The sequence below is a fragment of the Mirounga angustirostris genome, unplaced genomic scaffold (assembly GCF_029215605.1).
Source record: "Mirounga angustirostris isolate CCGP_5_RB_7025 unplaced genomic scaffold, mMirAng1.0.hap1 SCAF_1, whole genome shotgun sequence".
Lineage (NCBI taxonomy): Eukaryota > Metazoa > Chordata > Mammalia > Carnivora > Phocidae > Mirounga > Mirounga angustirostris.
Genome location: NW_026991709.1, coordinates 204,832,919 through 204,860,754, shown reverse-complemented (window position 1 = coordinate 204,860,754; position 27,836 = coordinate 204,832,919). Strand labels below are relative to the sequence as shown.

General features: G+C 48.7%; 1 protein-coding gene across 10 annotated transcripts; it reads right to left on the bottom strand.

Moving 5' to 3' along the window:
• Positions 1-17: 17 nt before the first annotated feature.
• On the bottom strand, positions 18-27,221 carry AKAP8L (A-kinase anchoring protein 8 like). 10 transcript variants are annotated; one of them, XM_045862807.2, is made up of 15 exons: positions 27,070-27,221; positions 21,533-21,607; positions 16,220-16,252; positions 15,851-15,908; positions 15,668-15,748; positions 13,350-13,803; positions 13,151-13,247; positions 12,997-13,067; positions 12,571-12,634; positions 11,663-11,771; positions 10,073-10,214; positions 9,865-9,970; positions 9,500-9,630; positions 486-581; positions 18-409 (listed from the first exon to the last, which is right to left on the bottom strand). In XM_045862807.2, the coding sequence occupies exons 1-15, from the start codon at positions 27,080-27,082 to the stop codon at positions 95-97; spliced, it is 1,845 nt and encodes a 614-aa protein (XP_045718763.1). In that variant the 5' UTR covers positions 27,083-27,221; the 3' UTR covers positions 18-94. The 10 variants fall into 10 exon arrangements, 8 of the variants coding, with proteins under 8 accessions (XP_045718763.1, XP_045718762.1, XP_064454571.1 ...); XM_045862806.2 differs by having other exon boundaries at positions 15,668-15,908; XM_064598501.1 differs by having other exon boundaries at positions 9,500-9,553; positions 15,668-15,908.
• Between the last annotated feature and the right edge of the window lie 615 nt (positions 27,222-27,836).

Below are 27,836 nucleotides of genomic sequence, written 5' to 3'. Positions count from 1 at the left end.
AACAAACTAACGAGAAATAAGTGGGATGGGAAGAGCTTTATTAGGCTCGGCTTCCAGATATGGCCACGCGGGTCCTGCCCGCCCGGAGCCCGGGTTACGGTGCGCCCCCGCCACCCTCCTCGTCGTCGTCGGCCTCCACATCGAGGCCCGGGATACCGCGGATCTGGCGCTGAAGCGCCCCACCCAGCAGGGGCACGGCCTCCTCCTCTTCCTCCTCCGGGGGCGGCGGTGGTGGTGGGGACGCGGCCCCGGGGGCCGGCTCCGGGGGCACTGGGGGCTGCGCCGGCGCGCCCTCTGCACCCTCCGCACCCCCTGCCGCGTCGACCAGCGCCCCCTCGTCCAGGGCGCCGCCCTCGGCCTCCTCCTGTTCCTTCTCCTCCTCGGGGCTATCGGTGAACGGGTTCTCACCCTGTGGGGAAGGAGGCGAACGCTGAAGGGAGGGAAGGACCCGCGGGGGCCGGCGGCCAGGGGCCGGCGCGCCTCACCTTCAGGTAGCGCTCCAGCTTCTTGCTGATGATTTTGTTGTTGAGGATGCTGCGGGCCACCATGAGCGAGGACTTCTTGGACTGCTCCATCATGAGCTGCAGGCAAGGCAGGTAGGGCTGGAGAGGCTGGTCTGGGCGCCAGAAAGCCCCCCTCCCCCACCCCACTAGATCTGCGGAGCCCTCCCAAACCCCCCTGCCCCGAGCTCAGCACAGCCAAGCACTCTAACCACGTGCTGAAAGTGTACAAGTGTACCTTGGGTGCAAGCGTAGGGCCACTCTACAAGCACGGAGCCAAGACCTGATCTGATCTTTGCTCGAATGCTCCATTCTTCCACACCATACGTACTGTGTGTAATTGATTAAAGACATACGTCTTTACAGCTGTACAGCAGAAATCTGATGTGCTTACATAAAAACTACAAACAGTGAACAAATTAGGAAACCTAAAAGCCAGAGGTGCAACCCATAACAAGAAGCCAACTGCCCATATGCAAGGAACTCTTTAGGATCAACAGGGAGGATATAAGAGCAGGAATACAAATGCCAAACAGTACATTTAAGTGATGTACCTCCTTTTAACCCATAGAATTCCCAGGATGAAGAATTATACCCCAAATGGCAAAAGTGAAGAGAGACCGTTCTACCCGGACGATGACAGGGTCAACTGTTTACTTACTTTCTGGGAAGCAGTCTGATAAAATGTATCAAAAGTAAAAGTGTCTCAAAAATTTGTCTCAGTAATTCTTTACAAGACTCTAGCCTAAGTTTAAGACTTGGAAACATTCATGCACATAGTTGAAGTAGTGAAAAACTGGAAAGCACCTAAAAGTTCTGTGAAGTAGTTAAATAAAACATTCAAAAGAACACCATGCAGATAGGGCTCATCTCTGGGGCTAAATCGGTTAGACGACTGACATCTCTGGGGCTAAATCGGTTAGACGACTGACTTCAGTTCAAGTCATGATCTCACAGGGTCTGGTCCTAGGATCAAGCCCCATGTGGAGTTCTGCACTCAGCGGGGAGTCTCCCTCTCCCTCTGTCCCTCCCCACCTCTTGTGTGCCCTCTCTCTCTCAAGTAAATAAAATCTTATAAAAAAAATAGGGCTCATCTCCTCCTGTGTTCTGAGAAAGGTGTGTGATGGGCCAGTTTGCACAACATGCCAGAGCCTTTTTGTCTGGAAGGATTTACACGGAAATGCTAAGTGGTTTCCTCAATGGTTTAAGTACAGGCAAATCTCACTTTCATCATTATGAAGATAATGTATGTGTAAAGCCATAAGCTGAAAGAAGATGATAAAAGCCATTTTTGTTGGCATGGGGGAACCCACCCCCAGGAACCCTATGGCTGCACCCCAGCCAACTCTTTACATCATCCTCTCACTTGCTGTTTCTATTCCCTTTTCCCACATTCACCTTTCTTTCTTTACTCATTTTCTCTACTATTTGGGGAAAATATGGATAGCCCTCATAATCAAACAAGTTAAAGATGCACAATTAGGATGCTAGGTCAGACCATTTCCTCTGCACCTCCTTACTTGCCAACACATGATCCTCCTCCCTTGTAGGCATAGAGATGGACACACAACTCCCAAGGGAAGCCCACTTACATGGTTTCAAGATTTTTGCTACAAGAACCAAACACCACCAGAATAAACTTAAATACTTCCATGTTGGTGCTACCCAACAGGTTCCCTCAGTACTCTGCAAAAAAGTTGTGTTAAGTTATAGTAAGTTGGCTTCCTCCACCTGTATTAAAACAATGTACTTATCCTTTTGCCTCCTCAGCAGCATCAGGTGTTACTACTGTTGGATACTTTTGTGGTTGAAGGAAAGAAAAAAGAAGGATGAGGCCTCTTGTGGCATTTCCCGCCCATTAGTGAATGTGAGTGATCTAATACACGCATGGGGCCACCTGCCCAGCATTCTAGGAGGTCATCTTCTCCACGACCTCTGGGTTTCCTGGCTTGCTCAGGAAGGCCTTCTGTAACCTTAAGGTAAACAATCTTCTAAATTTTGCTCTTTTATTTTTTACATTATTTCTGGAATTTAATATATGGTGGGAGGTTAGGGGTCCAGCTTTTTGTCCCAGAAATTAATGAGATAAATTGTTTCTCCATTAAATTGACATATGGGTCTATAATAATCCCTTCTCCACAAATCTGAAATCCAGAGGAAGAGTTTTCTCCTAAGCTCCATTGTGTATGTATGTATATACGTATGTATATATTTATAAGATTTTATTTACTTATTGGTCAGAGAGAGAGCGAGCACAAGCAGAGGGAGAAGCAGGCTCCCTGCTGAGCACGGAGCCTGATGCAGGACTCGATCCCAGGACCTTGGGATCATAACCTGAGCCGAAGGCAGCCACTTAACCGACTGAGCCACCCATGCGTCCCTCCATTGTGTTTTTATACCATCTTTATTTATCCCACTTACATAAGTCATTTGAGGCATTATTGATGGCTCAACTACAAGTCATTTTCCCAGGTCCCACTAGGGATGTTAGTGATCATTACCATGTAGCTGTTCTGAAATCCAAAAACTAATTTGAAAACATCTGGCCCTAGAGTTTCAGATAAGGAACCTGTACTGACTTTGACAATTACTAAGTTCCAAAACTTACTGGCATCTTTCATTAGACTCTATTCTGGTTCCACTGCTTTATTACTATGCCAATATCACTTTTTGTTTTTAATTGCAGTGGCTTTGAAAAAAGTTATATCTGCTAAACCAACTCCCTGAACTCAATTACCACCGTTTCTATAATTTTCTTGACTGTTGGGGCGCCTGGGTGGCTCAGTTGGTTAAGCATTTGCCTTTGGCTCAGGTCAAGATCCCAGGATCCTGGGATCGAGCCCCACATCGGGCTCCCTGCTCCGCGGGAAGCCTGCTTCTCCCTCTCCCACTCCCCCTGCTTGTGTTCCCTCTCTCGCTGTGTCTCTCTCTGTCAAATAAATAAGTACAATCTTAAAAAAAATTTTTTTTTCTTGGCTGTTGTTAGACTTAATTCTACAACATAAACTTTAAAGCAATTTCATCCAGTCCCCCTCGCCAGAATATGACTGGAATCCCATGAACTGTCCACACTAATATGGGGCGATGTAGTGTTTGTTTTGTTCTGCTATTAAACCTCCTATGAAGAACACCATTATTCCTCTATTCATTGAATTCTTATTTCCTATCCTTGGCGTTTCTTCTTAAATCTATATTCTTAGTTATTTTATACACTTTGTGGTTACTGTGAGTAGATTTTTCCCCATTTTCATTTTTAACTGGGTATTACCAGAATGGAGAAAGGCTATTACTTTCTGGTATTATCTTGAATTCCACTCCTTTATTACATTCGGTTAATTCAAAGACCATTTTGTTGGAATCATTCAGCTTTTCTAAGAATATAATCACGTTATTTGCATATAAAGTTTTCATTTCCAGCATTTCATACTGATACTGTTGCTAATTTCTTACTGAACCATCCTTGTATTCCAGAAACAAACTTTACTTATAATGTAGTACACAGTTGAATCACTACCAGATGGGTAATTACTAATATTATACTTACCACATTTATTCTTTAATAATAAACTAATCTACAGTTTCATTTTGGCATTATCCTTATCAGATTTTTGGAATTAGGTTTAAAAATCTTGCTAAAAACACATCAGAGGATAGACTTCCAGCATGACAACTTGAGAAGCTATGTGAACCTACTCCCTAGTGAAACTGATGAAGACTATAGAACAACACAACCCTTTAAAGTCAAAGGAAAAGGTCCTAAGGACATACAGCAAATGAAGAAACACTGAGTAATGAAAAGCTACCAGGCCCAGGTTTTACCAAGGGACAGGCCTTAAAACAGTGAGCTCCCAAATCTCTTTCCAAAGGAACTTATTTTATTCACAAGTGTGTAAGGAAGTTCAAGACAGAGGGCTCTCTCAAAACAGTGGAGGGTGTGGGGAAAAGCAACTAAAAGGAGACCGGTAGATTTGATACTAATATAAGCTAAACCATCAGCTGTCCCCGTTACCAGAGAGAACCAATAAAACAGCTAAGAAGAGCCTCCAGGGCTCAGAACTCTCAATGACCTCAAAAATAATCTGTATAAAAGAGCCTGGATTTATTTAATTGGATCAGATTGGAGAGCAATTTAATGCCTCAAGGCATTGCTGAAAACAACACAGCAATCAACCAACAATTTGTGTAGTTTATAATAGTTAAGTTTAGTCTGGGAAAGAAAAAAAGAGAACCCTGTCAGTCAAAAACCACTGTTACCCCAGGGTGGCTGTGCACTTGCCCATGGCTTCCTCCTCCAAGGCACCCTAGCAAAGGCTTCAGATTTTGGGGATGAGGGAGCTTTCAAAAAATAATTTGACTAGACAAATAAGTACAATAACTGAAATGAAAAATTCACTAGATGGGCTTAATGGTAGATTTGAACTGGCAGAAGAATTAGAGAATCTATAGATTGGTAGAGCTATGATCTGAAAAACAGAGAACAAAGGAAGAAAAATATTCTCAGACAACCTTGGGACACCAGTAGATGACCCAACACATGCATAATGGAAACACCGGAAGATGAGGAACAAGAAGCAGAAAAAAATATATGAAGAAAAAAATGCATGCAAACTTGATAAATCTGGTGAAAACCTTTAATCTAGACATCCAACAAGCTCAACAAACTCCAAGTAGAATAAATACAAAGAGATCCACAAGAAGAGTCATCATAATAAAAATGCTGAAAGCTGAAGACAAGGGAAAAATGTTGAAAGCAGCAAAAGAAAAATGAATTATCACTTAAAAGGGAATCCCAATAAGGTTAAAGGTTGGCTTCTCATGACAAACAATGCCAGAAAGCAGCAAAATAACGTATTTAAAATGTTCAAAGAAAAAAAGTGTCAACCAAGACTCCTATGCCCAGCAAAGCTATCTTTCAAAAATAAAAGTGAAATAAAGACATTCCACAATCAAGAACACCTGAGAGAGTCTGCTGCCATCAGACCTTGTAAGAAATACCAAAGGAAGTTCATCAGACTGAAAGCAAGTGACTCCAGACAGTAATGCAAATCCACGTGAAAGACCAATAAAAATAATTATAAAAGAAACTATAAACGTGTAATTCTTTGCTTGTCTTCTCAACTGACTGAAAAGAAGTTGTACAAAGCAATATATACACATACAGAGACACACAGACACACTTGTACTGTCTGGCCTATAACATATAGAAATATAACAAGTTTAACAATAATGGCACAAAGAAAGTGAGGGGACTAAAGCTGTATTGAACTAATAAGGAAGTGACTACAGATGCTAACTTAAATCCACAGGTAAAACTCAAATGAAGAGAACCAAAAGTGAGAAATAAGAAGGCTAATATAACAAAAACTAGAAATGTGTAATTGCTCTCATTTCTTCTGTAAGCTTCCTTAAAACACATAAAATTACATAAAGTAGTCATGATACTGTATTATACTATTGCCTTTGGGTTACTGGGATTATAACATACAGATAAAATACTACGTACAACAGTAATAACACAACAATCTTCTATGTAGAGAGAACTATATAGGAGTAACTCAATCCCACTGAAATTATATCTGAAAAAGATCCTGAGAAATTAATATGTATAAAGCCTAGAGAAACCACTCAGAAAATGATGCCCCCCCCAAAGAATGTAGCACACACAAAAAATCATTAAGGAAATTAAAATGTTACACTAAAAAATTTAAAAAACCAAAAAACCAGTAAAGGGGGAATAGAACAAGAGATGTAAATCTGATAATCTCAGTAGTAACATTAAATGTGAATGGATTAAGCAATATAATCAAAAGATAGTCAAACTGGATTAAAAAAGAGATGGAATCAAAAGATCCAAATTAAAAGAGCTAAAACTTATAAAATTCTTATGAGAAATGCAAGGGTAAATCTTTGTGACCCTGGATTTAACAATGGATTCTTGGCCATGACACCCCAAGCACAAGCCAACAAAATAAGTAACTGGTCTTCGTCAAAATGAAACTTTTGTGCTACAGACATATCAAGGTGAGAAATCAACCCACAGATTGGGAGAAAATGTAAAGTGTAGGTCTGATAAAGGATTTGTATCTAGAATTTATAAAAAAACTCTTTTTTAAAAGATTTTATTTATTTATTTATTTATTTATTTAAGAGAGAACAGAAGTGGGAGTGGGGGGGGAGGGGGAAGAGAAAGAGGGATAGGGAGAGAATCTCAAGCCGACTCGTGTGGAGCCCAACATGGGCGGGGCTTGATCTCATGACCCTGAAATCATGACCTGAGCTGAAACCAGACCAGGCGTCGGACATTTAACCAAGTGAGCCAGCCAGGCGCCCCTAGAATATATAAAAAACTCTTTAACTCAAGGATCTGAATAGATATTCTCCAACTTCCAAGGACATAGACAAATGGCCAACAAACCATTAAAAGATGCTCAACATCACTGTCATTAGGGAAACCCAAATAAAAAATAGGGGTGCCTGGGTGGCTCAGTTGGTTAAGCGTCTGCCTTCAGTTCGGGTCGTGATCCCAGAGTCCTGGAATCAAGCCCCACATCGGGTTTCCTGCTAGGTGGGAAGTCTGCTTCTCTCTCTCCCTCTGCCCCTCCCCACCACTCATTCTCTCTCTCAAATAAATAAGATCTTTTTTTCTTTTCTTTTAAGATTTTATTTATTTATTTGAGAGAGAGAGAATGAGAGAGAGAGCATGAGAGGGGGGAGGGTCAGAGGGAGAAGCAGACTCCCCGCCGAGCAGGGAGCCCGACGTGGGACTCGATCCCGGGTCTCCAGGATCATGACCTGAGCCGAAGGCAGTCGCTTAACCAACTGAGCACCCAGGCGCCCCTAAATAAGATCTTTAAAAAATAAATAAATAAATAAACAGTGGATACCACTTCACACCCACTAGGAAGGTTAGAATCAGAAAGTCCTATAATCAGTGCTAGAGAGGTGTGGAGAAATCAGAACCCGCACACTACTGCTGATGGGAATATAAAATGGTGCAGCCACTCTGGAAAACATCCAGCTGTTCCTCAAGAAGTTAAACAGAGTTACTACTGGACCTAGACATTCCGCTTTTAGATATGCACCCAAGAGAAATAAAAACATATGCCCACACAAAAACTTGTACACAAATGTTCAAAGGCTTGTAATAGCATAATTCATAATAGCCAAAAGGTGAAAACAATCCAAATGCCCAAATTAATTAATTGATAGACCAAATGTGGTATATCTATGCAAGAGAATATGATTAGGCCATACAAAGGAATGAAGTTCTGACACATGCTACCTGGATACACCCTGAAAACATTATGTTGAGTGGAAGCAGCTGATCACAGAAGACCACGTATTACATGACTCCATATACGTGAAATGCCCAGAATGAGCAAATATACAGAGACAGACAATAGGTTAGTGGTTGCTTAAGGCCAGGGAAACATGGCAGGGTGGTTAGGGAGTGATAGCTAAAAGGCACATGATAAATTTATCTTTTCTTTCTGAGGTGATAAAAATGTTCTATAGCTGATTGTGCTGATGGCTGCACAACTGTAATACACTAAAAGCCACTGCACTATAGAGCTTAAATGGGTGAATTGTATGCTATATGAATTATATCTCAATAAAGCTGTGACCAAAATAATAATTAGAAGCTTTCCATTCATTCCTACAGTCTGGAATCTCTAAAAATACAGTACTTAAATTATACTCAAATCTCTATAAATCAACAACCTCTGGTGCTAATTTCTAAGTATCTTCCGTCTTTCCTCACCCTTCTGTACCCCTTTATTAGCAGCTATGGCTTTTTCTTTTTTTTAAACTTCTAAGATCAATTTGAGTTTTTTTACTGGCTATCACTCATTTCACCTAGATTTCCCACATTTTAATATCATGCACTGCAGTCTGCTCTCTTCCAACAGCCTTATCAGATCCCAGTTCTAGAACCTGGTGTTGGCAAGATCCCCACAGGATCTCCTCCACCACCTACCCCCATCCTACTGTTGAGAATCAGTGCATCAAGAAAGACCAGAGATGAATTTGATGGCCGTGGAAAAAGGTTGAGAAATGCTATTTCCTATGCTCCCCCTGGCTGCCATCATCTGTACATAAATCCCCTCTGCCTCCTCCAGGGTGGTGGCAGTCAAGCCTCTCCTGGCCCAGACCTGGTCCTGGAACTCTCAAGCTCTCTCCCCGTTGCACAGCAGCGCCCCCCCCTCCCCCTGCCTCCCCCGCCGCCAGCCCCACCAGAGCTGACCTCTAACAGCCACCTTCAGCCCAGCAGGTCACCCCCTCAATCAGAAAACACCTCCTCTGGCTTGTGTGCTAGGCACTGATGATACAATGGAAAACAAGACTGAATTTGTTTACTTTCTTGCCAGACTCACCCCTTTCCCTGTACCATATCCCTACCCCGTTATCTTAGCAGCAGCTCTGTCTACCTAGTTACCCAAGCCAGAAGCCCGAGACATCCCAGACTCCTGTTCACTTCCTTAAACAGTCCTTCTGCCCAGCCTTTCTCATCACTCCCAAAGTGGAGGCACTCCGGTATCTTGGTACTGCAGTAGTTCCTCGTGTGCCCCCCACCGCCCCCCCGTCCGTCTCCCTCCACACCAGGTGCCACACCAACTCTAATCCTATTAGTGCCGGACTTAAAAACTGCTGCCTATAGGAGTGAGCCCAGCCCCTCAGCCCAGCCCTCATGAACCCCTCCTCCAGCAACACGCACAATGTACACTTCCTCTTGGGTTTCTGAATCTCTTCTGGCTTGTGGCCCCTATGCACACGGAGGTCCCCATATCCCATAGCCTTAAAGGTCCAGCTCTAATGGCAGAGTCCCCGTTCCCCTCCCCTCTCCCTGCAGCTGCACTGATTACACTGCCAGAAAAGTCTACATCTGCCTGCCCCGCCACATCTCCTGCAGTTCCTCACGGGCAAGCAGAGGTTATAACCCCAGGACCTCCCCGCAAGTCAACCCACAGGACGGCGGAAGGGCACTGGTGGCCACTCACCCTGCGGTTGCGGTTGTGATCCATGGTCTTGAGGTGCTTCTGGATGATCCCAAACTGCATGGGAATGAAGAGGTCACAGGCTGCACAGTGGGCTGCCTCTACCTTCTTCACAAAATGCTCCATGGCAATTTCTGCAGAGGGGAGAAGGAGGGTCACCACCGGCTCCAGGTGCCTGAGACAGACCCAGCAGTTTAGGGAAAACACCAGACCAGCTCCTCACCTCGCCCTGCCATTTCCACGTGGGCCTGAGGCTGTTCTCACTGACCCTCCCTGGGGGAACAGAGGGGTGTTGTGACCCCACTCTGAGAACCAGAGGAGGGCAGGCTGAGTCTCTGCCTGGCTGGAGTGGGATGGAACCTCCTCACCTTGGGTTAGATCCTGGTCTCTGTAGATCTGCTGAATCAGACCATCAAGGTCCTCCACGGTTTTCCGGAGTTCCTCTGTCTTCTTGGTCTTATTGGTGACATACTCCTGCCGAAGATACCAAGGAGACACCAAGGTTTGTGCGGGCTGCTCTATGTTCCAAGGGGTCTGAGAAGCTAAGAGCAGCCGTCCTGCTGCTCTAAGGCCCACCTGCAGAAAGTCGGCTGTCTGCTTGGGGAGCTTGGTGCCTACGTATTTAAAGTGCTCCTTGTGGAACTTGCTATCGAGGTGGCTGGCCATCTCCTCCTCGTAGAAGGTCCGGTATTTGCAGAGAGAACACACAAACTGGATCCTGCCACAGGAAAGAAACGAGGGGCTGAGGCCTCGAGGGTCCCAGGGAGCAGTGCTGCCGCCTCACCCAACCCAGCTGCGAGCCCTGAAACAGGCCTTGCTCACGGGCCTCTGAAGTGCGGTCCCAGCAGGGGGACAGGCTGGGACCAGTGGGGTCGGGAGTAGAAAGGGACAGAAAGTCTGCAGGCTGCAGTTACTGCAACGTGGGGGGGCAGGGGAGGAGCTCTTCCTTCCCAGACAGGAGGCTGAAACCCGAGGCAGCAGCTGCTGCAACAGGCAAGGAGTCGCTGGAAGGCTGCCGGTGGGCCTCTCTACCAAGGCTGGGCACGAGCGTGTGCACTTGGCCCAGCTGGGGACCGGAAGGAAGGATGCCCTGGCGTGAGCCAGGTGGCCCTGAGGTGCAGACTGGAGTACGCAGTCCCGAGGCAGGGCCCGAAAAGGTGCTGCATCTTCCTTCTGGGTCTGGGGGACTGAAAGGCCCAGCCCATCCTCTGCTCAGAATGCTTGGGGGTGGTGTCGGGAGGGATGGGAGGCAAGCAGGCCTGGGCTCCTGCTGCCTCATCTTCCTCTTCCAAGAAGAGACCAGTCTGAGCTGGAAGGAGGACGCCCGCCTGGCCTGCCAGAGGGCAGCCTGGAGTCACCTGAGCGAGGTGCTCTGTCTGGGCCTGGTGTCCACAGCAGAAGCCCGGGGTCTGGGGCCTGGGCTGGAGCAGGCCGCCGTGGCAAGGGGCGGAGGAGGCCAGCCGCCACCGAGGCCTCGGGGCGGGTCCCTACCTCTGCCGGACGTCCTTATCTGGGCCACGGGGTCAGCTTTGTCTGGAGAGCCCAGGGGCCGGGCGCCGGCGAGGCTGAGGAAGGTCCAGCAAGAGCAAGAGTCTGAGGCGGAGGAGGAGGCAAGCGCCAGTGCGGGAGCCCTGAGGGCAGACAGACCCGACCAAGGGGCGTGAAGGCCTCAGCCGCAGACAGGCCCGGCCTGACAGGGCCGGCGGGCAGGGCAGAGGGCAGGCCCGAGGCTGCCACAGCCCACAGGTGCTGCCATCTCTCCTGGGCACGACGGCGGCCTCTTGGCAGCTAGCTGGGGTGGCACAGGCGCCTTGGACCTCGAGTCTCTGATGAGCTGGCCCCCTCCCGCAGGGGCATCAGGCCCCCAGTGCACCTCGGGGCTCGTGCGCCGAGTGACCTAGCGCTGGAGCTTCTGGGCAACGGTGCCGAGCAGTGTCGGGTCTCAGGTCAAAGACGCTAGCGGTCGCCAGGCGGCCGCAGTGGGGCAGGGAACGAGTCAGGCCTTGGGAGCTGGGCCTGGCGGGAAGCAGGGTCCATGCACGGCCGAGCAGGTGGCAGCTCCCGAGGGAGGCCAGAGGGCGGCGAGGCGGCAGAGCTATGGCCCTGCTCTCCAGGCGGCAGCCCCAGAGTGAGGCAGAGGCAAAGGAGTGGAGGGAAGACGGTTACCTTTCCACCATGCGGTCTCGCTGCCGCTTTTTCTGCTTGTCCTGGCTCTTCTTGCCTGCCTGCAACTTGCGCTTGATCTGGCCACTATCATCCTGGGTGCTCAGGGCCCCTGTAGAAATAGAGGAGTACAGTCACTGGCTTGGTTCCACCAGGTCAGGGCAGGCCCTAGGGCCTCCGGCTGGATCACCCGCCTTCTACTCCAGACAATCCATTCTGAGAACAGCCGTTCGAACAAGGACTCCGGCCATGAGCAGGGCTGGGCACCCTGGGCTGGGCAGGGAACCATTTTGGGCCTAGGTCCCGAAGAGGGGAGGACACAGGCTGACCCCACCGCTCTCCAGAACACCCATACTCTGCAGAGGGCCACAGGGAGGCTGGAAGGCAAACAGAAGCTGTCTTGGTGGGGACACTGGCACAAGTTCAGAGGGGCCAGGCAGCGGGATGCAGGGAGGCCATGACTGAGGCCTAAGTGCAGCCCCCAGAGGTAAAGACCCGAAAGCTCACAGGGCTCAGCCCACCCCCCCACGGCGCACCGCGGCAACAGTGGGCTGAGGCTGGATTTGCTGTTAGGTACCTGCTGGCGCTCATCACTCAGGTAGGGGGACACGGACTCCCAACAGGGGCTGGAGAGGCGCTAAGGGAGAGGACACGCAAACCAGAGCCGTAAAAACTGCACCGAAGGTCCCAGCTCAGATACCAGCCACTGAGGACTTGGAACTGTGCACTACTGAAGGACCGAGGGCAGGGAGTATGCCTGTGGTTCCCCCCAACTCTTTTGCTTACTGCCCCCACCGGAAGGTAAAACCAATGCCGTCCACATTTCTGTCTCAACCCTGCCCTCGGCTGGATCCCTCCAACTGTGAGCGCCTGGAAGTCTCCGCGGCATCCAGGCCACTCAGAAGACTCACCCTTTTCTGCATCCTCTTTGCTTTCTTCTTTGCCTTCTTCTTTTCCCTCTTCGTCTTCTCCTTCCTAGGACACCATTTCAAAAACCCCATGTTAAAGCGTGTACAGTTGTTTATAATGGCTCTGAATGACAAGGCCCTGCTAAGTGCCAGGCACTAAGCCAAAAGCCTCACAACCCCGCAGCAGCCCTTGCACAGAGGGGCTCATTCTACCGTTTCCTGATAAAGAAGCCCGGCCTCCGGCTGGATGGCCTGCCTACAGCCTGTGCTCTCTCCACCAGACCTCCACCTCCCTTGTGCTGTTCACACGTGCATGATCAGGATGGCCTGTGGCCCCCGTGGAGAGCCCTGCTCTGAGGCACAGGGGCTCAGCCAGCCCACTCTTCACAGGCCCCACCTGCTGACAATGCACAGAGCCCAGCCACTTACTGCTCTGGAGCCCTTCTCCACAGCCTCGGTGCCTTCAGTGCCCTCTGCGGCCTCCCCCTCAGTGCCCTCATCTGAAAAGTATGAAGAGACAAACTCAGCCCAGGAGCCCCACAGGGTGGGGGGGCAGGGAGCAGCAGGCCAGTGCCCAGCTCACCATTGTCTGAATCACTGTTGTCTGAGCAGTCTGTCCGGGTGGCTTTGCTGTCTGGCTCATCGGGACTGCCACACTGCTTTCTCTTCTTCTTCTTGGTCTGGGTTGGAAAGAGGGAGCTGGGTCAGGGCAGGTGGCTCCATGCTCCTCGCTCCTTGCTCCACCCAGTCAGGGGCCAGGAGGGATGGCCTCCTCCACTCACCCGGAAGTCGGCCGTGGTCCAGGTCTTCCAGGTCCGCCTCATCTGCTTCATGCCATTGCCAAACCCGAAGCCAAAGCGGGAGCCACCTGGGAAGGCGCCCCCGCCACGCATGCCCTGGAACATGCTGTACTCGGGGATGATGTTCTGGGAGAAGAGGGAGGGCAGCCGGGAGGCACCAGGCATGCACTGGCCCCGGGCCCCCATGGGGTCTTCCCACATGCGCCCATAGCCCGAGGCCATCGGCCGGCCACTCCTGGAGTCCCGGGCCCAGCCCTGAGCCCGTGGGCCAAAGGTGTCGCCGCCACGCATGCGGAACTGGTCGCGGTAGGCATCGTATTGGCCCTCGTAGGCCATTTCCATCTCGGGGTCAAGTTCGCCATAGTCGTAGCCTGACCGGTATAGGTCGCGCTCGCTCAGAATGGCCCTCGAGTCACAGGCCTCATAGGAATCATATCTGCAGAAGCAGGTGGCAAGCATCAGGGATGCCCTCAGGTCCCATTACCCTTGGGTGGAGCCTACTGTTCCTGCCTTTCCCCAAAGCTCCTTGTCCTGGGGACAGGAAGTCCTACTCTAGCACCTACGCCACCCTGTCAGAGAGGCTCAACGTTCAGGAATGCCAATAAAAAGGCCTCTCAGGAGCCTCTGCACCAGCTAGGGGACCCAAAGAAAAACTGACAACGGGATGGAGTAGGTCTCAGATAGGGGCAGAGACACCCTGCAGCCCTTAGCCCTTTGGAAGCATGTACATATTTGTGGTAGCCACAATGCCCAAGGCTATTCCTAGGGGGCAGAACCAAGCACCCCGGCGTCCTGTGGTATGCGGCAGTCAGGCACACAAATACTTGTCCAAAAGGACTGATGATGCCCATGGGAAACACTGTGCTGGTCTCATCCCTTTTGGCTGAGGGAACTTCCAATCCTCCAAAGGCCCTCACCATCCAAAAGGAGAAGGGAGACAAAGTGGAGAGTGTTTCCCGGGAAAGTCACTGTGATTCTGCCAAGGGACTAGAAAATAAGCTCTATCACATCAACCTTGTGGGATCAAACCCTCCACAGCAACTGGGAAGGCAGGCCAAACCTCCCTCCTGGGAGAAAGAGAGTGCCACAGAAAGCTCTTCTAACAGTGGGTGCAGCCCACATACCCCAGTCCCTAACCCCACACATCTCACAGGCACAGAGGCCCCTCCGGCAAACCTGGGCAGCCAAGAAGTGCCAGCAGCTGTGGCAGAAGCAGCCAGCACTACCCAGTTGTCAGCCCTCCCTCACCCCTGCTCCCCAGTTCTAGGCTGTAACAAGAAAGTCCACAGGCAGCTGGCACCAGCAGCGACAGGGTCCACACAGCCACTGAGCCAAAAGCCAAGCCCCTTCTGCCTTAAACAGCCTCAGCTCCAAGCACAGTGGCTGCCAAGCACGAGGGCATGGGGTATGTCTGGGGATCCCCCCCACCCTTTTTGCTTGCTACAGAGCCAATGCGTGCAAGTCCCTTTGGCAGCCTCTGCCCCCAGTGGCCCTGGGGCCTCACCCGAACCCACCAGTGCCTGGCTCGACCCCTCCTTACTCTCCTCCCATCTGTCAGCTGGAGCCATTAGGATGCTCCACGCCAACATGTGCCCTCCTCACTGAAGCCTCTCACTAGGGTACAAGGACCTCTGAGCCAGCACCAGTTTAGAAAGTGAGAGACAAACACAGCATGATGCTGCGGAATAGGGCACATCTAGGAGGCAGGCCCAGTGCCACCACCTACTCCTGGGTGCCTTCAGGCAAGGAGTGTGACCTCTTGTGTTTCAAGAATGAGGATGACAACAATTCCTTACAAAGGCACTTTTGAGGCCCAATAGGCACACCTTTGTCAGGCTCAGAAGAGTGGCCTGGAAGTATCCACATCTGCTCTGTCTCTTATGTGGGGACAGCCCAGCTCGCTGTGGTCAGCCCCAAAGGCTCACCGCCCTGCTTCATGCCCAGCCCAATCTGTCCTGCCCTGACACCATGTGGGATACAAAGTCTCATGAGAACTCCAAATGGCTGTCTCCAGATGGAGGGGCCACTTCACACTCCGGTCCTGAGTGAAGCTGGCCCAGTTGGGGCTCGTTCCTCCCCCTACAAGCTGGGGGAGAGACTGGCCACCAGGCAATTGCAAAGGGCAGGGAGGGGGCCCGGGCCGGAGAAGGGAAGCACAGCAGACCCTGAGCAGTCTCTGGGAGCCCCAGCAGTAAAGCAAGGAGACAGGAAGGCAACACAGGAGGCGGGTCAGAGAGGGAGGTGCAGGCAGGCAGCAGGCGCCCCGGCAGAGCCACAGCCCTGGGCAGACAGCTACTCACCTTTCTCCGCCTGAGCCGTACACGCCTCCTTGTATCATGTCTGTCTCCAAGTGTGGCACCAGATCTAAGCGCTGGTTAATTCTGGACAAAACGGAATCGGCACTGGCGCTACCCGCAGCACTAGGGTTTGCATTTGTGTCAGAGTTAGGCATTTCCCAAGAGTTTGAAGTGGCCATACCATACCCATAGTTGGTGGTGTTATCCTGGCCATAGCCGTAGCCATAGCCATAGTTCTCGTAGCCTGCAAGGAGGAAGACAGAGACGGACAGACAGAGATGGCAGGGATAGGGAGAGGATAGGCAGACAGAGACAGACAGAGAGACAAGGACATCTTCTGTCACAGAGACAAGCTGGGGACCCTAGCCACCCGAGGCTGGGTGGGTTTGGCCATTCCGCTGGGTGGGTCCCAGCCCAGGACCTCCTGTGAAAGAGTAGTTGGCCCCGGGGCCTCCAAAGGCACCTCCCAACACACTCTGGGCAAGCTGGGCAGTGTCAGAAACACACAGCCAGTTCAATCCCAAGAGAGAGGAGAGCAATCATGGGAATACTTGCCTCTGTTTGTCCCAGAGTTCCAAGTTCCATAGCCTACAAAAAGGAAAAGCACAATTACACCTACAATTGACTATAACAACAAAAGCTTAATTCAGGCACAAAGATGATGATTCCCAGTATCTGACTGGTGACAGAAGAATGAACCTCCCCTGAGAAGCCTTGAGCTTAAGAGCACTCCATAAACAAGCCAGGTCACCCTGTGCCCTGGTGTCTGAACTTCTGTGGCTCTGACCGTCTGCTACTTCCAGGGCCCCCCTTTGCCAACACCGCCAGCTGAGGAATCTGGCTCTCATACTCCTCCCTTGAGAAGCCAGAATTAGATTACCCCCACTTCCTGCTAAGCACCAGTCAGAGGAAGAGGAGAATGGTTTCTGGTGCCTCACACAGACTACGCTGTACAAGAAGTTCAGCACAGAGCCCACATCCACCATGAAAATCATGTCATTCAAATCACCCCAAAAAAGCCATATGGAAGAGAGAAACAGACTACCCTAGTCCCCCAAGTATATCCCTTAACAGGGAGGGCCACCAAGCCCTTGAATCTCGAGTGTGCTATGCTGAAACACGTTAGCAGAGGTAAGGACAAGACAATTCCCAGCTTGAGGAATGCTATTGAGAAAATAATCTGGATTATAAACTAAATATGCTCTGGATTTTATCACAGCACACAAGAAAAATTCATCCCTTCAGAAACATAAAGCCAGTGAGAACTGACGAAGTGCAAAGCCAAGTGGGAATTCCAAGTCAAGCAAACATGGTTCCTGCCCAAGGGAGTCCACCAGAACTTTTCCAGTGTCCTGGAGTCCCAGGATCGAGTCTCCTACTCCCTATTATCTCTACCCTGCAGACAGACAAGACATGCTCATCCCAGGGCAGGGACCAAAGCTCTGAGATGGCAGCGTGAGGAATGACAGAGTCCAGTCACAGGAGAGCAAGAGTGTATAAACTTGAAAAGAGGGACAGGGGCAGGCTGAGGTAGGTCCTACAGTTGGGTTCCTCCTTAATCCAGTGCATAAACAGAATGGGGAGGTGTCAGAAACCAGCAAAGAACCCCAGATGACCGTTATGTTTAATGCACCTTGGGCTCCAGAGAGCTCACAAAGCAAAAATCCTCTTGGTTGGGGAAGTCAAAGCAGAGGCTTCTCATTCATTCCTTTATTTAACAACTATCGTCATGAGTACACAGAGCAGTGGCTGGCAGTGCTGGGCAGCCCAGGGCACTGTCTGTTAAAGGAGACTCTTTTTTTTTTTTTAAAGATTTTATTTATCTGACAGAGACACAGCAAGAGAGGGAACACAAGCAGGGGGAGCGGGAGAGGGAGGAGCAGGCTTCCTGCTGAGCAGGGAGCCCAATGTGGGGCTTGATCCCAGGGCCCTGGAATCATGACCTGAGCCGAAGGCAGACGCTTAACGACTGAGCCACCCGGGTGCCCCTAAAGGAGACACTTCTAACTAGAAAGCAGCAAGGGACGGCCGGCAGCAGGAAATCACATACAAGACGAGTGGCAAAAGAGGAGTTCTGACAGGCAAAAAGAGAGGCTGCCAGAGGCAACCAAGGAATCATACACACTTAGCCCCAGCAACTAACAAGAGCCTGGTCACATGGTGTTTGCACCAGGAACAGTGGACACTGGCTATTCAAAAGGAGACAGGACTGGGAAGCAAAGGCAGACCCACTGGGACTCTGCTTATGAGGCCTGTGTATGGTCCTCCAGGGCTTTAGCTGCTAAAAATCTGCCAGAACAGAGCAAGGAAGTACAAGGAAAGGAAGCAGGAATGGATGCTAAACTGTAAACACAAGGACAGACAAGTGGACAGGTAGGTGATGGCCCTGTGACAGACAGGACTCAGAAAGCACTCTCCATGTGCTAGTTGCTATGCCCAGAGCAAATCAGACTCCCTGAAGGAGGCTTCTCAGCCAGGTCCCTTCGAAGGGGAAACCTTTATCTATATTATGAGGCCTAGGGAGTCCCCAAGACCTGCCCCTTCCAAAAGAACATCAGAGCTCACTTCCACCTCCAGAGGAGGATGAGACCAGTGTTGACATAGGAAATTTTAGGGACATAATTTTTTTTACGATTTTATTTATTTATTTGACACAGAGAGAGAGAGAGAGAACAAGCAGGGGTAGTGGGAGAGGCAGAAGCAGCCTCCCTGCTGAGCAGGAAGCCCGATGCAGGGCTTGATCCCAGTACCCCGGGATCATGACCTGAGCCAAAGGCAGACACTTAACCAACTAAGCCACCCAGGCACCCTGGGATGTAATTTTTTTTAGCAAGAGAAAAACAAACAGAAGAAAAGTAGATGTTCACAGTAAGCAACACTTATAGAACAAAAATATAAAACAATGTAGGGGCGCCTGGGTGGCTCAGTTGGTTAAGCAACTGCCTTCGGCTCAGGTCATGATCCTGGAGTCCCGGGATCGAGTCCCGCATCGGGCTCCCAGCTCGGCAGGGAGTCTGCTTCTCCCTCTGATCCTCCCCCTCTCATGCTCTCTGTCTCCCATTCTCTCTCTCAGATAAATAAATAAAAAAAATCTTTAAAAAAAATATATATAAAACAATGTAAATGTTCAACTTCAAGGAAGTTATAGCCTACCTTCTCAGTGACATACCTCATACAGGCATCAAAAAAGAATCCATTAAGCCTTATGTAGTACAAGGAAATGCTTCTAACAGTAAGCAAATCAAGCAGGATACACAATTCTATCCACCTATAAATTATTCAACTACTTAGAACAGGAATGCTGACGAAAGTATTAAAATGGTGGGATTGCAGTTGACTATTTTCCAAAATGTAATTAATTAATTAATTAATTAATTAATTTTTTAAAGATTTTATTTATTTGATAGAGAGAGACACAGCAAGAGAGGGAACACAAGCAGGGGGAGTGGGAGAGGGAGAAGCAGGCTTCCCGCGGAGCAGGGAGCCCGATGTGGGGCTCGATCCCAGGACCCTGGGATCATGACCTGAGCCGAAGGCAGATGCTTAATGACTGAGCCACCCAGGCGCCCCCCAAATGTAATTTAAATATTGTTATACTGCTCTTGCAATTTAAGCCAGAAGAAAATATAAAACCATTTTTATTCTTTCACACAATTGCCTACATAAAAAAACCTATACGAATTACAAAAATAAGTGAGCTTAGCAAGGTTTATTAGAAGGTCGATATATAAAAATCAACCCAATTTCTCCAAATTAGCAATGAACAACTGGAAACTAAAGTTTTTAAAAATACCATTTACCTTGGCACTAAAAATATGAAATACTAAGGTACAGATATAACAAACTATGTGCAGGATCTGTGTTTTGAAAACTACAAAACACTAATGAAAGAAATCAAAGATCTAAATAAATCAAATGACATTGTATTCATGGATTGGCACACTTAATGTCGTTAGCATGTTAATTCTCCCAAACGAATCTATAGATTCAAGGCCATTGGACTCAAAATCTCAGCAGGAATTCTTACAGAAATTGGCAAACTGATTCTAAAATTTATATGCAAAAAGAAAAGAACTAAAATATCCAAGTCAATTCTGGAAAAAGAATAAAACTGGAGGACTTGAATTAACTGATTTCATGACTCATTATGTAGTAATCAAGACGGACTGGTACTGGAGGAAATTCAGATACACAGATGACCAAAACAGAATTTGAGTCCAGAAACAGACCCACACATATAGGTTCAATTGATTTTCAACGAAGTTAAAAAAGAATCTTGACCTACACTGTATACCTTGTAGAAATACTAACTAAAAATAGATCACAGAACAGATGGAAAACATAAAACTAGGAAGCACCTAAAAGAAAACTCAGAAGACAATCTTGGTGACCTTGGGTTAGGCAAAAATTTCCTTCCTTCTTTCTTTTTTCATAAAGATTTTATTTATTTACCTGAGAGAGAAAGAGAGAGAGAGAGAGAGAGTGAGCAAGCACACACAAGCAGGGGGAGCGGCAAAGGGAGAGGGAAAAGCAGGCTCTCCGCCGAGCAGGGGGTCTGACATGGGGGCTCAATCCCAGGACCCTGGGATCTTGCCAGGAGCCAAAGGCAGACGCTTAACCTACTGAGCCACCCAGGCACCCCTAAGCAAAAATTTCTTAGATGCGACCCCCAAATCACCATATATTAAAGAGAAGACTGATAAATAGGACTTCATTGGCAGTATCGTAGCCAATGAAGTTTATCCAAGGCCCAATTATTGCTGATTGAAAGACACTACTGACAAGAGACTAGACAAGCCACAGACTGGGAGAAAAGATTTGCAAACGGTGCATCTGCTAAAATGCTTGTACCGATACTATGTAAACCAGAGGGAAAAGAATTCAAAAAAGCTGTGCAATCTGGGACAGTTTGATTAAAAGGGGTGAGGCAGATAGGGCAAGATAGGGAAGCCATACACACCAAGTTTCTCCTCATTTAGGAAACACCTGATACCTCCTTACTCAATTTCAAAACATTTTAAGTCTCCTTCTCCCCCTGGGACTGGCTGCTAATACTTCAGGGAGTTTATGTCCATGTATTCAGTGACTTTTGAGGCAGTGTCACAATGTAGGTTCAGTCTCTCCCCAGATCCTAGTAGTACAACAAGCTACCCACCTCAGCAAGCAAAGCATTATCTTTATTAATTCCAAAGAGGGCTCCTTCTCAGACATCTATGGTCACAGACCACAGGAAGTCCAGCATTTATTGGCAGTTAGGGGTTGCCAGAGCATACCAAGAGAACATCTACGGATTCTGTCGAGTGGCTATTTCTGAATTAGAAATTTAGTATGTCTGATCATGACTGAGAAATTGATTGGACATTTTCCTTCAACCCTGTGTGAGAAGCCTGCTGGCTTGAGATGGTCTGACTGTCTCTAAAACCCCTGCTAGATTCAGACAGGCAGCTTCTCTTTCATACAGGTCCCACACACTACCCTGAAGCTAAACTGATGGCTAGGTTTCTGATCAGACCAATCCTTTGGACTTTGATTGGCTACTCTCCTTCCCAGGCCCTCAAGGGGATTTTGTGAAGCCAGACCTTTGTCACAGACCATATGCACTTCTAACAACATGTTACAGGGTCAAAGGAACCAATCATTTACAGCTCCAAGAACTCCAGCTTACTCCGTAAGCAGGCATCTTTCCCATTACTGCCTCCAAGGGAAGCACTAGCTATTCTAACAGCCCACCACACTGTTTTACACAAGACTGCGTTTGGACAAGCAAGACAGTGAGAGCAGAATCAACGGCAACTGAGAAGACACGAGGCTGCTCTGCCACTAGAAGGCAGAGCACTCACCCTCTGGTTCCCAGGGGCCCACACTTACCATAATCACAGGTGGGCTGAGCGCTTGTGTCTGAGTATGTCGACTGCAAAGTGGTTTCAGATCCCTGGACAAAGCCTAAATACATGCACAGTGTGGTTAATTTCCCAAAACAAGCCACATGGAGATAACCTAAGACTACCCTTCAGTGTAGCCTGGCTGGCAGGCCGCCGCCCGCCCCCACAGTGGAAAGCCTCCAAACACTCTAGCTTCTCAACACTTTAATTATACCTCCAGAACATATTAGCTAATGAAAAGGCAGGCTATATTTAACTTGCTACACCAGAAGAACTGGATAAAAATGTTCAAACTTTTTAAACCAGTATTCAGTTTCGATAAATGAGTGCCCAAATTATTCAGTTAAATGAGGAAAATACTTATTTATCAAATGACCAAAAGGTGAGCTGCCTCCAATTCAAACAAGGATGGGGGTTGGTTCTGAACAATGTTAAGGCAAATATTACCCCTTCCCTTCCCCCAGATCTGAAACCAAAACTGCTCTGTATTTTTTAGTTTTCCCATTAAAAAATGTGTATAAAATGCAATTACTTGGGGTGAGCATGTTTTTACCGAACAATGTTATGCAGAGTATGCATATTATTTCCTACTTTCTCAACTTTTTTTTTTTTTAAGATTTTATTTATATGCCAGAGTGTGTGTGTACAAGCAAGGGGAGCATCAGAGGGAGAGGGAGAAGCAGGCTCCCTGCTGAGCAAGGAGCCGGACTCGGGGCTCCATCCCAGGACCTGAGGATTATGACCTGAGCCAAAGGCAGACACTCAACCGACTACTGAGCCACCCAGGTGTCCCCCAAACTATTTCTTGACTTAAGATGAATTAGTACTAAATAAGGAAAACTTGAACCTTTATCAGAAACTATTGCTCTTAAATGATGAATCCTGACACTATCTTTAAAATTACATTTACAAACATTATTTTTAAAAGATTTACCCTTAGCACTGGAACTACGATGGCTACCATAAGAGGCAATATTTGCCTATTCTCATCAGAGCCAATTCATGACCTAAAAATTAAAGCTAGTACCTTTAATAGCCCCCCCTTTTTTTTCTTTTTTACAACGAAAGCATACACCAAGTGCCTCCCCTGGGGTAGGCAGTTACATGTTGACAGTCTCTCTAGCTCATCTTTTAGGACCATAGCAACAAAGATGACCACAACAAAAGCCAACACTGAACAAGTGTTTCCCCTGCAGGGTGCTAAGAGCCTTATCTGCATTATTTTATTTCATCCTCATCACAGCCAACAAAGGGAACAGGGCCAAGATCCCTTACCCTGCAGTTCCCAAGTCCAAAAAGTCTGAAAACCAAGTGTTCTCCTCATATGTGGTGCCAACAGTCATTGTGGGACAAAACTGACCTGTGAGGACAATTACAATTTTTCTTTACCCAACCTAGTATAGAAAAAATGCATTTAATTACAGGGTGCTGCCCCAGACCCCAGTGGGGGTGTTGTGGAATGTCCTTCTCTCAAGCTAGAATTCCAAAATATACCCAGCTCCAAGGGTTTCAAGTAAAGATCAGTGGACCCACACTTTATCTTTACTTCCCAGAGAAAGGAATTGAGACTTGGTGCTGGGGAAGGAGAAAGGCAAAAGTAACCACGCTAACCTTTTTTTACCTTCCCTAATTAAAGAGGGTAAGTTACAATGGATTCCCTCCAGGGACCAAGGACCTTCCCAAGATGCCTACATCCTAAACAATGTCCACAAGAAATACTGAAAGCATGTTTTGGATGGTTCATTTGTGGGGAAGCCCCACAGTGTAAAAATTAATACCCTACACCTACCTTCTCCACTGTTTGCTTAACTAGCTTCCAGAAACCTGTCTGTTCAGCAATACAGCCACCAGCAAAATGGTTCCAGACTTCAGGTAACATGGTTTAAACATACTGCAGCTGCAGCTGGAACCACCACACCCTGACAGGAATACTAACTGGAACATAGTATGAAAGCTGCAGAGCAAAGAATCTATGTCTATTCAAGGGAGAGGGGCCCTCCTTCTTCCCTGGGAAAAAGGAAACATAATCCACCAAACCTTCAGAGGTCAATGGCAACCTCTGCTCTAGTTCTGTCCTCCCCATGTTAACATCTTTTTGCACAGTACTGTCTCCAGAGCGGGATCTTCTTTAGCAAGTTATGCTTCAATTATGAATAAATTCTTATCTGGCTTGTAAATCCTTCTCTTCTTGGTTTGATTTACCACCCTGAACAGCTCTGGGTGAAAAAATAAGTGTTTGGCCCTAGAAAGCTAAGGGGCAGACCATGGATTTATGATAATTACACACCATAATCCCTCCCTCCCTCTTGGTTAGACTGTGACACCTTTTTCACTCAAAAATACACAAAGCTGGGGTGCTGGGTGGCTCAGTTGTTAAGCGTCTGCCTTCGGCTCGGGTCATGATCCCAGGGTCCTGGGATGGAGCCCCGCATCGGACTCCCTGCTCAATGGGAAGCCTGCTTCTCCCTCTCCCTCTCCCACTCCCACTCCCCCTGCTTGTGTTCCCTCTCTCGCTGTCTCTCTCTGTCAAATAAATAAATAAAATCTTTAAAAAAAATACACAAAGCTTCTCAATTTTATTCCTTTCCTTCTTTTTTTGAAAGGGGATTCTTTGAAGAAATGACAGAAAGTGATAAAAACTAGAGGACAACTGGAATGAGGTTAGATTGACTCCAACCTCTACCATCTGGTGGTAACCAGCCTCCAAGATGGCCTCTACTGATTATTGCTTCCTAAAATTGCTGTCCCTTCCCAAACTAATACAGGTAGCCAGTGTAACCAGTAAGATTGCAGAAATGACTGAGTAGGACTTTCAAGGCTTCTGCCTTGCTCTCTTTTAGATCATGCACTCTGGGGGGAACCAGCCACCATGTTGTAAGGACCCTCAAACAGGCCTGTGGAGAGGCCCACATGGTGAGGAACCAACAGCTAGCATCAACTCGCCAGCCATGTGAGTTTGAGTCATCCTGGAGGTGGATCCTTTAGCCCCGATCAAGCCTTCAGATGACTATAGTCCCAAGTGACAACCAAAATGTAGAGAGATCCCAAGCCAGAACCATTCAGCTAAACCCCTTACACACTCCCAACACAAACTGTGTGAAATCAATGTTCTTTTATTTTTATTTTTTAAGATTTTATTTATTTGACAGAGAGAGACACAGCGAGAGAGAGGGAACACAAGCAGGGGGAGTGGGAGAGGGAGAAGCAGGCTTCCTGCTGAGCAGGGAGCCCAATGCAGGGCTCGATCCCAGGATCCTGGCATCATGACCTGAGCTGAAGGCAGACGCTTAACGACTGAGCCACCCAGGCACCCCAAAATCAATGTTCTTATAAAAGGTTTGGTAGTGTTTGAAGGCCTGATTTTAGATTTTTCTGTCCTATTTTCCCATTGCTCCCATCCTTCCCCTCAGTGCCAGAGAGGGGAAGTACACATAAAGTAACTAGGTTCAAAAGCTGGACAAGTTATCAAAAAGATAAATTATTTTAATCACCTCCTATGCTTGATAAAATAATGGTAACATTTGCTTCAAGGCCTCCAGAACTCCTTCTTAAAGGCAAAGAAATTGTTTGAAATGTGACTTAAAATGTTTTTTTTACTTTAGTGGTCTGCTTCTTAAAAGGGAAAGACTCACATTATAAAGCTGCTATGGTTTTTAGTTGATCAAGATCAAGGAAAAAATAATCATTATCTCATTACCTTGGTTCCCTCAGTGAGCCAAGAATTAAAGCCTACAAGATCTGGAGTTGAAATTCAGACCTGGCCATTAGTGACCTCTCTAACTCTAGTCTCCTTGTCTATAAATCTAAATGCTCCATTATTAAGCTACTTCACAGCACCCAACCATTCATCTTCTGTTTTTTTTTTAGCAGTCCTGTCTCTAAAAACCAACAAACCGTCTTCGAGTTCTTGGTCAGACTTGGTGAAAAGGATTACGTCTCAATTCCAGAGATGGCAGCAACAACCCTACTGACTTTTCTCCTGAACCAGGAAAGCCACACCAAAGGCTGGGGCAAGGCTGTCCAACCTTGGAACTACTGATATTCCCGGCTGGATAATTTATTGTGGTGGGGGCCGCCCTGGGCATTATAGGATGTTTAGCAGCATTCCTGGCTTCTATCCACTGAATGATGGTAACAACTCCACTCCCAGATATGACAACCAGAAACACTGCAAACAATGCCAAATGTACTGGGGGGTGGGGGCAGGAGGGCAGAATCACCCCGGGTTGAGAACCACTGGGCCAAGGGGTGGTTGCTTGAAAAACCAGGGTTCTTGCGAAGCTCCTCACCTGGGGGCCAGAGGAGGGACCCCTGGCACTACTTCTTTGCTGAGTCTAACATAAAACAGCCTACGGAACAGCACCAGAGGAGGATCCAGTATCATTGTCAGTCCCGAACATTCCAAGGAGAATGCAGGTTACCCAGCAACCGTACTTGCTCGGGCCTAATACCCCCGTCAAAGGGGAGGCCTAGTCTACGGCTCCCGGCTGAGAAGCTTCATGTGTTACTGCCAAGGCAAACCCAGGCGGCCTTTCAGATTCCTCCAGGGATAATTCACAACCGTCCAAGCATAGCCCAGGGCCCCCTCTCCGATCTCATCATCCACCCTTCCCTCTTTGCTCAAATCCCACTCGCCTCGCTAGCTGATCTCCTAACAAGCCAGGCGGCTTCTGCTCCTGGCTCTTCATGCCAACGGCACCGCGGGCCAGACATCCTTAACTCCCTCACTCCGTTCAGGTCTCTGCTCAAACGTCACCTCTTTACGTTGACCCCAACCCCCCCCCCCCCCCCCCCCCGCAAACGAGCAAGCCCCTCGGCTTACTGAGCGCGGAGGATATCCTACATTCATTGGTTTTCCTGTTAAGGTCCGCCCATAAGCTGCTTGAGGATTTCCTGTCAATTTCCCAGGGCCTGTTCAGCACCTGACGCTTTGACTCTGACAGATGGTGAATGAATTAATGGAAAAGCCGGCCATTCCTCTCAAGGCTCAGGCTCAGCCCCAGCCCCCTGGGCCCAAGGTTCCCTCGCTCATCGCCCTGGGGCCTGGCGCCTCTCCCAGCCTGGGGCAGGCAAAGGGGCTGGGGGGTGCGTAGCTGCGGCATTTTGCAGGGAAACGGCGCGGGGTAGGCTGCGGCAATGGCGACGGCAGCCCAGCCCGCTGCCCGATCTGAAGGGTTAAGGCCTGAGGAAGGGCGACCGGAGGTCCGTAGATCCGAGGAGACCGGACCTAGGCCGGAGGTGAGGGGCTCAGAGAACGCAGACGCTCAAGCCGGGGCCCTCGGATAGGCGACAAAGGCCAAGACCTTGGGCGGCCGGGAGCCGGACGCGAGGCCCGGAGCACAAAGAACTGAGGCGCCAAGGCGTGAGCGGGGCGAACCTGAGGCGACGGACCCGCGGCGCCATTTTGTGACCGCAGAGAGGGCAGCGTCCCGGCCCCTGGGGAGGTGCGGGCGAGCACGGTGCGGCTCTGGCACGTCCCTGTCCCTCCCCACCCGAAGCCCGACCCCAACCCTGCGGGCCCACCTGTATAGCTCATGGCAGCAGCGAACACTGCACCCGAGGACTCAGGCAGCTGTCCCACACGTCCGACGCCGGGATAGCGGCGACAATCCCGAGTCCCTTCTAAGACGACCGAGCCCCACCTCCCGGCCCCATTGGCTCGCGTCGGACTCTGGATTTACTCCTATTGGATGAGAGCGCTGTCTATCCCAGCCCACCCTCATGTCAGAGACTGATGGTGCTGCCGGTCTCGTGAGAGCCCCGCCCCCCGTCATCCCAAGCTCGCGATGATTGGCTGAGAGAAGAGGGCCGGGAGACGGAATCTTGCAGAATTCGAAGGGGCGGAACTGTGTACTACGGGAAGACCTGAGGCCCAAGCGCGGCTGGGCTCGGGGAGCGCGGGTGCCCTGGAGGACCGCCAGAGGGAGCCGGAACTACCGCCCAGGGCACTGTTCCAGTCCCGGCCCTGCTACTGAGGTGCGGTACAAACCTAGGTTGTTAACTTCTCTGGCCTTCAGCTCCAAAAACGAGCACGGTATGGCCATGCTGGAACGAAAATTACAACTAAGCGCCAAACAAGATGCTCGGCACACGTTCAAACATACGAGATAATGTATGTAAAGAAATCAGTCCAGTGCCGGGTGCACTGTTACCTTTTGTTGTTAATCGTTACATAATGATAACGGATAAATTTATATAGCATGTTTATATGGTATATGTAATAAATATATATGTATTGTTTATCATCTCAAATGCTCCCCTCATACCTGCAAGGTCCTTTTTTTTTTTTT

Coding starts and splice junctions, on each gene's coding strand:
- AKAP8L (XM_045862806.2), bottom strand. Junction 13,068..13,150: donor CAACAGTGATTCAGACAATG/GTGAGCTGGGCA, acceptor CATACTTTTCAG/ATGAGGGCACTGAGGGGGAG. Junction 410..485: donor AGCTGGAGCGCTACCTGAAG/GTGAGGCGCGCC, acceptor CCTTCCCCACAG/GGTGAGAACCCGTTCACCGA.